This window comes from Crocuta crocuta, unplaced genomic scaffold (assembly GCF_008692635.1).
Source record: "Crocuta crocuta isolate KB4526 unplaced genomic scaffold, BGI_CrCroc_1.0 scaffold235, whole genome shotgun sequence".
Lineage (NCBI taxonomy): Eukaryota > Metazoa > Chordata > Mammalia > Carnivora > Hyaenidae > Crocuta > Crocuta crocuta.
The window spans coordinates 7,865,961-7,878,072 of NW_027531285.1; the positions used below are offsets into that span (position 1 = coordinate 7,865,961).

Here is a 12,112-nt window from a genome sequence, read left to right on the forward strand (position 1 = left end):
TCCAGCAACTCTGCAGGGAGAAGGCAGAAGAAAGCAAAATCCCCCATGAACAACCTCGTCGAGGTCAAAGTCTGACAGTATGCTAGGCAGCGCTGCCTCCTTAGTTTTCAAGAACGTTATGGGAAGAATGAAGGATCCAGGGCTGTGTGTATGGGGCACACTCAGCACATAGAAGATATCGGTGTGGGGGTCGCCTGCGTGGCTCGATGGGCCAAGCATCTGACTCTTGGTTTCGGCTCAGGTCCTGATCTTGTGGGTTTCGTGAGTTTGAGCCCTGAGTTGGGCTCTGTGCTGGCAGTGGAGAGCCTGCTTGGGATTCCCAATGTCTCCCCACCCCTTCCCCTCCTGCACTCGCACTGTCCTGTCTGTCTCCAAATGAATAAATAAAAACTTCAAAACAACACCAATAAAAAAAGATACAGGTCTTGGTGCGACTGCCGAAACTTTTCTACCAACAGCTAGTATATCTAACGAACCGGGAGAGGCGTTGTTTTTCCTACAAAATCCTTTCCCTGCAGGTTTGCCTATCTTCGCATCTAAATTCTCTGTTCACCCCATACTGACAACTTCAGCATCTACATCTTCTTCCCCTTCTAATACCGATACCGCCCACGGTCAGACACAAATACATCACTCCTGGCAGAAGCTCCTTGCCTCAAGATACTAACAGAATCAGAGAGGAACTGGGACAACCACATGTTAGATTCAAAGAAACATCAAGCAACAGAGAGACCTCGAGGACTGCATTCTCCGCTCCATCACTATGACCAGACTTCAGGGTACCCGACAACCAAATGGTAGGAGAAGCTCAAAACAAGCTCCTTCGCTTCAGCTCCCTGGAGGATGGGATCGCCGGTTTGTTTTTTCTCTGATATAGTCTAAGCACCCAGAACAGTGCCTGCTATACACAGGTGCTCAATAAATACCTGTGAAACGAATCAGTCAGACTACACCTAATTTGGCTTTGAAAACTAGAAACCTTGAAACCGGGTAACTAATGGCTCCACTTGCATACAACGCTTTTGAGATGACGGGGTTCCTTCCTGGCGCATTTTCACCTCAGCAACTCTGAGTAGTTAGAAAAGTAGACAAAACAACTGGGACCATGGCAAGTCTACTGTCAATCTCTGGGGCTGCTTTACAAGAGAGGGGAAAGCAGAAATGAGGTTGCCTCTAAGAGTTAAACCTTGAGATAAACACAGCATGAATCAGGGCGCAGACGCACCGGAGAAAAGCAACTGTATGGGAGAGATCTTAGGTATAAAGGGGGAGACAGTGCCCTCAGGGGCCCTTGGAGGAAGTGGCAGAAGCTCAGGAGGCCAACTTTCAATGTCTGGGGTTCCTCTGACAAAACCGTTCCCAAGTGACTTTAGCATTGTGCCATTAATCTTTTGTGTTCTTCACCTTCCTTGGTTTTATTTTCTTGCAAAACTTCTGACTATACTACGGAAACCCCAACCCAGTTGACTGGTGTGGCTGTGTCACAACTAAAATACCTTTTAAGGGGCATCTGGGTGGCTCAGTAGGTTAAGGACCTTGATTTTGGCTCAGGTCATGATCTATCTCACGGTTTGTGGGACTGAGCCCCGTGGTGGGCTCATAGCTGGGCGTGGAGCCTGCTTAAGATTCTCTTTCTCCCTCTGCCCCTCCTTCCCACTCTCTCCCTCCCAAATAAATACAATCTTTAAAAAAAAATACCTTTTTAAAGGCCCTTATACATATGGATATTAAACATCTCCCCACTGTGTTGCCGCCTTGGTTTTCCTTTCAGCATGCTGGTTGTGTGGCTTAAGGTAGGCTCCTGACAGCTAAAAACATCCCAGCAGAATAGCAGCCAATGACCCTGGTGTGTTTGGTTTTACCAACATCCAAAATATGCAAAGGGATTTTTAGCAGTCAATCCAGTTTTGCTAAAAAAATTAAATGGCTTCTACAGTCCTTTAAGTGCTGGGAGCCTCTAAACTCTAGAACTATTATTGTTTAAACTTAGAACTCAGCTACATAATTATGGCCCAAGAAAGGGAGAGAAAATTTAACATCTCAAACTATGGTCAGTGGGAAGTGTTTTAAGGGAACACAGTTGAGGAAAATTCAAAACCTTGGTTTATATGTTAATATCAATAAAAGCAGAGGGGCGCTTGGGTGGCTCAGTAGGTTGGGTGTTTCCGACTCTTGATTTCGGCTCAGGTCATGATCTCTCGGTTCGTGGGTTCAAACCCCGAACTGTGGGCTTGGGATTCTCTCTCCTCTCTCTGCCCCTTCCCAACTCGCTCGTGTGTGTGTGTGTGTGTGTGTGTGTGTGTGTGTGTGTGTGTGTGTGTGTGTGTGTGTGTGTGTGTGTGTGTGTGTATGTGTTGTATGTGTGTGTGCACTCCACTCTCTCTCTCTCTCTCAAAATAAATAAACTTAAAAGAAAGAATTAAAACAAAATACATTTCTACTTTAATTGAATTTACCCAGGAAAATTTTTCAAGAGATGTGTGTACCTCTGGATTAGAGGCTTTCCTACCATAACCAGAAGCCCTTCGCTGTCAAAATTAACTCAATCGTATTGCATGTATACTGATCCCACAAAGACCTGAACAGCATGAGCCTGGCCCATCCTTCAGAGTGGTGAGGCATCGTGATGCTCTGCACCCACAGTGAAGTTTGCTTCCTTGAGGTTTGGGCGTTTCGAATAATGCCAGCTGGATCCTGGAACAAACTCAGCACATAAGCAAAATTCCTAAATTATATCAGAAAATCCCAATTAGAGAACAGAGACCTGGATCCAAAACAATATTTTAAGGAAATTAAACATCTAATCTGAGTCAAGTGGCTTCTTTAGGAAATACCCTGGTGTGAGTCTTATCCTTTTTCTGGCAAAGGCACAGTTTGGCAGACGTGAGGGTGGTAACTGCCCAACACTCAATGGCTCCTTCAGATTGAAATCAGATGTAGGCAACCTTCTCGATTTAGGCTGATTAAACACACAGATGAAACCAGGTAATTACAAATGCATGTGCCGGGGAGTGGAAAGAAGGGACAGAGTGGGAACTTCTTTATTTTTTAAAGTGTTTTTCAAAGATGGGAACAATTTTATAAATAAAAAAGTGGAACTGTGCCAGATAGAGAAACAGATGTTTTGGATCATGAAGCTGCTGGGAATTGAGCTCTCTTGCCTAGCACCGCCGGGTTCTGACCCAGGATTCAAGAGCTCTGGCTAGTTTTACTTCTGGTCCCACTCTGAAGCTGTTCCATTCCATTCATTTACCACCCACCCTAGGGACAGAAACAACCTTCAGCTGTAGGAAAGTACAACAAAGAGCAATTCAAATGAGCTGGGGGGGGGGCGCGCGGGTAGGGAAGGACTACATATTTTTATTGCTCTTAACATTGCACTGTAATGAATGTGTAGGAACTTTAGCATGAGTGTTCAATCAACAAAAATCTCCAAAGTGCATATTCCTTTGGAAAGGTTCGTTAGGAAACAGACAAAGCAGTTTCCATTAATATATTTCTCTTGGGTAGCTCTACCAAATTTCCTGCTGGTGCATCCATGCTGGCAAGATGGATGCCTGACCAGGGGCGCTCCGCCACTCAACAGTCACACTTCTGGGGACAGTGGAACGTGTAGAATCTTATGAGTACCCTAATGTGGAACATTTTAAGTTTCTAAGCTTTCAGCTGTTCACAAAGGTGGAAAGTGCAAACTGTGTCTAATACCCAGGGGTATATCAACGATGGTCTAAACTCATTTTATATTTTTCAGTGTATGCTTTTTAAATTCAGGCTAGTATTTCCTCACTTCTTTCTTTCCCTCCTCCCTCCTTTCCTTTTCCATTCTCTTTCTTTCTCCCATCCATCCATCTATCCATCCATCCATCCATCCATCCATCCACCATATAACTTGAGTTTCCCTTCCAGTCCTCTGAAGAAGGATGCTGGCAACGGAATTACTAGTGTAGAAGGCGCAAGAATACCATTTCATAGCAAATTTCACTCCCCAAATACATGGCAAAGTCTTCCTTAGTTGTGATATTATTATTCCTTTATTGGCATAGGGAATATTTTCCCCCTGATCCAAAAAATGGAAGTCAGCCATGGACCAAAGTTAGGCTGTGACTCAGAGGAAGAATATGAAACTGAATAAAACGCTCCCTTTTGCTAAATGTGCTAATACTACAGACAGAAAGGAAACTGGTGATCTGAAGCTTTTTAATGCCAGAGCTGTGGGTCAAAGATTGTTGCTACTGTGTTCCATACCTGCAACTCTCTTCATCCCTAAGGACAAAATTATTTCCAACTTCTTATTTTAGATACACAGAGAATGGTATTTCATAGCCCCACCTGCAAAATAAAATCCTTTCTGGTTCTTACTGTTGGAAATTCCTTTTCCAGTAAATAAAACATGTTCTCCTGATTGCTCTAGGCTTCTCTGAGTCGACAGTCACCTAAAAGTCTCCCCCAAAGAGTCTAGCGTGCAAATGATGCTCAATGAACAAAGTAGGATGATTACAACCAAAAGTCCCAAAATGTAAAGAACTCTACCACACACTGACTTAAATCCACAGCAGGATCACATCCTACTTCTACAATGCACGGCAAATTTAAAACCACTGTCAAAAACATTTTGCAGCTCAGAAAACTAAGGCCCGAAGAATAAATAACTTGTACAGTAAACGATTAGCCTCAAGTCACACAGATATGAAATTACATAGCCCAGGTCTGATTGACCCAGGTTTTTGGAGTGCAAATCAAACACATTTCCCAAAGCTCCACACTCAGTCCATTTCAGACACTTCTTACAGCCTGTTTTAGCAGGAAATCAGGTTAGAAGGGTGCTTAATTGCTGAAAGCAGAGACAGGCTGGCACAGGAACCTAGGGCACCAAAGACAAGGTATCAGGGTGTGCAGTGAAAAATGGCTTCCAGCTTTGAGTGGCTTCAGTCAGCCTGTCTTGGGTTTTACTTCCAACTTGGCCATTTAGTGGCCTTAAAACCACAGTCAAGTTACTTAAGTGAGACAGTGAAGAGACAGTACCTACAACACAGGTAATAACTGCATGCTGTTCAGGAGGATGCGAGTGCTGAGCACAGTGCCTGATGTTCAGGAAGTCTTGAATAAAATGGCAGAAAGTCACTCTTGGCACTGGCCAGAAGAGACTATCTACAATCCTTGCATGGTACAATCTTTAGAATTAGAAGGCTCACTGCCCCATGCCTCCCAGCACAGCTACTGACGGCAACATCATAGAAAAAACATTAGCTTACCTCCCCTTACACTTATTCAGTGACCACTTTTTCTGTACCCTCACTGTCCTCAGACCTTCTAAAGATTCGCCATTAGTGACCATTTCGCCACTCCTCCTTTTTGAATTTCCCTTGTTGAAATTCCTTCGAACTTTTGTTTTGAGATACTACAATTCTGTTTGTTACACTGGAACGTCTTTTTCTTTCTTTCTTTCTTTTTTTTCTGTGTGTTCATTTCCCTCTAAATATTTGGCAAGAGGGGGAAGCTGGCATAAAGAAAAGAAAATCTTTTGCTTCCTACGCTCTCCCGTGTCAGCCCTCATGCTTCCAACTATCAGCTGTAAGAAAACGATACTCCAACCTGTTTTTCCAGCCCTTCATTTCCTTCCTGAGCTACTAGCAACTGCTAGTTCTGGAACTCCACCAGGAGGCTCCTGTCACCCAAGTCAGTATTCCCTAAGCCTGATTCTCTGGTGTGGTCCATTTCAGTCGCTGGCAACATTCAAGTTCAAGACTTTCTCATCTTATTAGAAACTCCTCCATCTTTAGTCCCTGCAACAACTCAGTGCCAACCCTCATGGACTTTCCCTCCATGGTCTCTCTTCCCAGCTTTCCAAGCTTATGGTTACTATCCAAGTTCCTTCCCTGCCCTTCCAGTCAGAATAGGGTTTAATTGGGTTTTCATCTCTGTCATTCATAAACACAGACACAGACACACACACACACTGCTCACTTGGAAGCTGACTTGGTTATGAAATACATCTACTCTCTGCATCTCTCAGCAACCTTACAAACTGAGTCACATAAACATTACCCTAGTTTTACAGATGTGAAAACCAAAGCTCCCACAGGTGAGACAATACTGACCATTCAAGGTCCAGTGCTCTGTCCACTGTCCCGTGAACAACTATGGATGCCAACAGCTGGCCTTTCAACATGAAACAACAACAAATCTTATTGTAACACGGAGTCACAGCTTATGGTCCGACAGCTCCAAATTGTTCCGGGATTGACAGGTCTGACAGGATCCTGAGGGCCTTATAAGGACCCTGCTGAGAGACTCCTGTGCTATAACTATATGGTAACTAATTCTGCAGGGTCCACTCAGGTGGGGTTTCTTTCATTTGGGTCAAAATGCACAGGGTCCGCAGTTCCATGGGGGACCGCAGGGGGCAGTTCCACTAATTCTAGAAGGAGTAAAGAACAGGAACCTCTCAGAGTGACTTGCTCACACTGTCAGGGCTTAGCAGGTTCTGGAAAGATTTGATCAGTGTTTCTCTTTAAATGCCACAAAGATGTTCAACTTTAATATAAACTGCATAGTTCTGCACCTATGTAGGAAAAATAAATAAAGGCTATTTTAATCATGGGGGTAGCTTAAAACTCAAAACTATTAGAACAGTACAATTATTTACTCTCTGTCCTATGACCATGTCCAGTCACTGCTTTCCCCTAAGCTAGACTAGGTTACTGATCTCGAAGAAGAGTTGCAGCAGAGTCTTTGAAAATAGGCCCAATCTGACAATGTTCACTGGGAAAAAAATGATACATGTATGGGAACCAGATATTCTCGGTACAAAACATTAATACACTGAAATGGGGGTGGGGGAGAGAATATAAAGTATCATATTGCTTAGATGTCTGCCCCAAGTCCAGCATCATTCTATTATAATTACAATAACAATTTTTAGTGTATAAACCCACTTAGAGAACTTAGGTAGGAATAATGTGAAGGAAGTCCAATGAAGAAAATGATACACTAATAGACCATCAGGGGAAAAATTTCCCCTGTTGCCTTTAAGAAGGTGGCCTGAGAGGCAGATAGTCCGGGCTGAGGGCCAGCTCACACTTACTGCTGAGACCCTGAGCAAAGGCCTCACCTCCCAGGACTCAAGCTTTCCTCAGCTGCAAAATAAGAACAACAGCATTATCTACTTTACCTGGACTCACAAGAAGAATAAATGCACTGAAGCACAGAAAGTACAAAAAGTCGTTTTTACCACACCCGGTACAGAATTCAACACTTGCTGTAGGTCTGTTTCACCTCAAGTAAAACACACTTCCTGCCTCTCCCAGTAACTATGCTGACCATGGATTTCTGCGCACACAGAATAGCCTGTCCTGGAGAGAAACACCCCCTTTTACCCTGAAGAGAGTTCCCGTCTGGATGACAAAACACATGGTGTAATAATACAGATACTCCCCGTGCCTATTCCTTCCTGACTCTACACCTTCCTCCTGCTCTTCTCTCCAGTTCAATATTTTCAATCCTTGTCTCCTCTTTCTAGAAATGTCTCCATTCTTTACTGCCTACTTTTCAGAACCACTAGTTTTCCTAAGCAGAAAGGGAATTATTAGGTTCATTTTTCAAGTGTGAAAACACGTAGAAACTCCGAAATCATAGAAACAAGTATACATGGGCATATGTCTTTAACAAAAATAGCTCAGAAGAAACTCCGTCTAGAGATCTGGTCTTTGATTCTGGAGTTCAGATTCCTTCTTGAAGTCTCTAGGAGGAGAATAATATTTTGTGCATTTATATTACCTACATACGTATTTTTACGGATTCAGATGATCTAGATCCTTGTGATCTACACAAGAGACAGGGTATATGTCTACGATAGGAGGTGACTTCAACTTAAGGGAGAGAAAGGAGAAAAAGACTTGTTGCAGTCAGAAAGTTTAGCATATCTTGTGATGATGGACTATGGGAAATATCAGCTGGTGAGGATGCCTTGTGTTATAGCTCTCAGAACACTTTGTATTAAAATGTTGGTGTAAAAAAATCTTCTACTAAACTGTGTGTGCCAACTATATATCAACAGAAAACAACACCAGACAAATCAAAACTTCTAAACGACCCTCCGAGGTAAGCAAGTAACACCTCATTCCTTAAGAAGAAATGGAGGTTGACGGGAGTGAAATGATCTGCCCAAGGACACCTGATAGGGTAATGAGCTGGACCCAGAATCCAGATTCTTTCTGCCCCCAAGCACCTGTCTCTGAGCTTTGCTAGTAAAAGATGACCATAGAATCTCCTGAACATGGCCTTCAAGCGGTGTGACCATATAATTTATCATACAAACCAGAACACTTAATAAAAGGGACCACTCAGTAATTACAGCGGACAACAGGGCTAAACGGGATTGTGTCACTCCGCCTGGAGCGTATGGCCACCCTGTACACTACCTTTATATACTATTCTGATTTTCACATTAAACAGCACGATTTAAGACCTTGTGCTCTGTTTACCCTTTCTGATTTAGAGACGATCTGTCTAGCTGGATTCAGAAACTGATTTGAGCTTCCAAAATGTTTTAACTTGTGTTGTTTATGCACAAAAAATGAAGGAAGGTTACCCCTTCTACCAAGCTCCTACTTCCCGTGCCCTCAAAAAACCCCACCCCCACCCCCACCCATACCTTGGGCAGATCAAATCCAGTAAGTTTCTGAAGATGGTTCAAGTAGGGTTATCTGAGGTGTATTTCCCAACCCCGCCTTCTGGACTCTGCTTCCCTGACAGCCAACCAGTCATGAAATCCTGCCCATTTTATCTCATGGGTTCCTAGCCAACATCTACAATTTTCTCCACCCCCGGAGCCACTACCAACCATCTTCATCCCCATCTGCCTCCTCACACAGACTGGTCCCTCCATTTAGTTCCCTCTAATCTCTCTCCACACAGCGGCTCGAGTGATTCTTCCAAAACACTCAGAGCCCTCTTCTTGTTCTCAAAGCCCGGCAAAGCTTCTTTTCCCACCTGTCCTCTTCCAACTGCACAGAGGCACCGACATGCCCCTTGACCAGAGAAACAGTGCTGAGGGGATGGGGGGGGAGTGGGATGCAGAGCAGGTGCCCATCAGTTCCTTATTATCTTTTTAAGTATCAGATGAAATGAAACTTAATTTCTGGAAGCTTTCACACTAAACCTATCAAGACCCTTATAATTTAGTGATTTACCTCCTCTAATGAACTGTAGTCAACATGAAAGCAGAGGTACCCTCAGTGCCTAGCACCATCCCTGACACAGAATAAAAGCTCAAGACTTAGTTATTGAAGGAATAAATGAGTGGCATCTGGGTAGCTCAATCGGTTAAGCATCTGACTTCGGCTCCGGTCTTCGTCTCATGGTTTGTGAGTTTGAACCCCACATGGGACTGTCTGCGGTCAACACGGAGCCTGCTTCAGATCCTCTGTTCCACCCCTCTCCCCCACTCATGCCTTCTCTCTCAAAAATAAACATTAAAAAAAAATAAATGAATACATGGATATGGGTGATTTAGAGTTGTATGTATTAAATAACAAACTTCCCTGGGCAGGTCACAAATATGAATTTTTTCTTTTAATGAATGCTCATTCATTTCTTAGTACAGTTTTAAATCAATGTTTCCTACATTTAATGGTAATATATGTTGTTTTCTTTTTTCAATCCGTTACTATGGTGGCCAGACCTCTTATGTATTTTTCTAAGAAAAAAAAAAAAAGAACTATTTATCAAACTTCTAAAACACAATACTATGTGGTCTTATTTGGGGTTCAGTGGCTAAAATTCAAGAAAACCCCCTGACTAGAACAACAGAAGAAAATTCTGAGAAGTACCTGTACTGCCTTTGCACATCAGCTGGGCCACGCAGTCCTGGCCTAACAGATTCCCACCCTGGAGCCAACCACGGTGAAGGCCGGATTAGGGTGCTCTATCCTAGCCAGCCCAAGGAAGCCAGAGTGGTTCTGGCTCTGTCCCAGAGGGCTCCAGGGAACTTTCTGGACTTGAGGTGACCTGCAAACATCACCACTGGGGTGGCTTCTATCAGGTCATTTCTGTGAAAAGGTGTATATTCCTCAGTGTGAGAGAAGGGCAGGGTTAGGAAAAATAATACACTGGATTCAGTTTTGTCCCACTCATAAATTAAAGGTAAAGAATTTCTGAGGGGGGAAATAAAAAGTATTTACCTACAAATTTGGGCAAAAGATAGAGCTGCCTAAACTTACCATCAGGCATTTAGACTGTTCTTGGACATTGCCATTCCCCAGGAGAATCTGTACCTTTAATTTAGGGCTAGTGGATGAACCCTTTATTTCTCTGTCAAGTCTTTGGTCAAACCCTCTTTATCGTATGTGTAGACTCATGTCAAAGTCTAGAGGGGTCTCAGTTTCATCCTAATGGATCTCTCTTTCATCTTTTGCTCTCCTATTCTCAGGACCATGTTTATATTGTTTTTGAAGAAAAGAAACTCAGTTATTTGAGGGATCAAGCCCTCCATCCCACTCCAAGTCTCAAAAGAGGTACAGCAGCTTAAAAAGAAGAAATCAGTCCTAAGTTGCCTTGCAGAATATCTGCATCCAAAAATGACCTTAACGATCCTTCTGGAAGGATCCTTGTTTTAGCGACAGAACACCATAAGGACTGACAGCATGGTATGAATTCCAGCTTTGTTTCTGCTGTGTCCCAGCTGTGTCAGGTGACTTTCCTCACCAGTGAGATGAAAAAATGATCATGTCTCAAGGTTCTGGCCACTGTACGGGACATTTTCATTCCTATTCACATCACGGTAAGAAGACCAAAGCGTCTAGATGCTTGGCGGCTTTCTCAAAGTTGCAGAATTGTACGTGATGCAGCCAGGAATCAAATTGGGTCCTCTGAACTTCAAACCCTCTCTCCTAGCAGAGTCTACCTTCAAGCCCTTGGCAAAGTGTCACTTAAGACAAGGGTAGTGCTATATTGCAGATTAAAGGCAGTGCTAGATTAAAGTTTCCTAAGGGATCCAGAAAGAAAGAAAAAAAACAATTGCTACATAAGACCATTCACATTCAGGGTATTCTATCCTATCTACTACTTAGAGCTACTGTCTGATATGCCATATGTTTTTTAATGTTTATTTATCCATTTTTTGATAGAGAGACAGAACGAGCATACAGGCTGGGTAGGGGCAGAGAGAGAGGTAGAGAACTCTCAAGCAAGCTCTGCACCATCAGCGCAGAGACTGGAGTGGGACTCGAACTCACAAGCTGTTAGATCCAGACCTGAGCCAAGATCAAGAGTCCGACACTTCACTGACTGAGCCATCCAGGCACCCTGCCATATTTTTATAATGCTAAATACTAGTGTCACGATCATATATTTTCTGGATAAGTACTAGGAAGAAAGGCACAAAGCTTTTAGATCCTAAAGGAATACGGCATTGTTATTTGCCAAAGACTTAGTTCTCAATTTCTTCTTAAACATTTACCTTTAGAATTTAGTGACCCACAAAACACTGTTACCATACGTAACCGCCCTGATGTGTCCTTGCGAAAGTGATCATGGTTTAGGGAAAGCAACAACTGTGTTTCATGGTATTACTAACTTAAATGGAGCAGGACAAATTCTCTCCAAAAGGTGTTAATAGAAACTTTTTAAAAAACATAAAACAAGGTCCTTAAATATCTTAGCCACAAGATGCCAATAAAATTGAGTTTATGTCTAGCTTAATTCGACAATGGAAAAGTCAGCAGTTAAAGGGTAGATAAACTTCCCTTTGTCCCTCTTTTCCTGAGAAACTTTCAAATGTTGAAAATCAATTCCTTTTGTCCCCTTGTTATTCATCTGCTACACATTAAATAGAAACTCTGGGCATGGAGTGATTCCTGCAGGGTCTTTCATCTACAGAGAAGCCTGGTACAAATTAAACTCTTACTCTCCCTCACAAATTATAGATATGTATTGTAGTAGACCATTGATTTATCAGTTTATGCTCTTGCTAGTTCAGCTTGGTGAGACTAGCTCACTACAGTCCTTTATCTAAAGTTACTGCAGGGTGGCGGGTGAATTGTGGTGCTGCGTTAATTAATGCAAAGCATTACTACGTTGTTCTGATTTTACAGGTTCTATTTTAAAAAGCATT

At 42.9% G+C, this 12,112-nt stretch overlaps 1 protein-coding gene across 1 annotated transcript in view; it reads right to left on the reverse strand.

Annotated features, from left to right (window-relative positions):
• RUNX1T1 (RUNX1 partner transcriptional co-repressor 1) overlaps positions 1–12,112 on the reverse strand; it is a 111,578-nt gene that overhangs the window by 447 nt on the left and 99,019 nt on the right. Inside the window, exon 11 of the mRNA XM_077771229.1 lies at positions 1–10. This exon is cut by the window's left edge and continues 447 nt beyond it. Within this exon, the coding sequence (XP_077627355.1) occupies positions 1–10 (10 nt within the window). The remainder of the gene's footprint in view (positions 11–12,112) is intronic.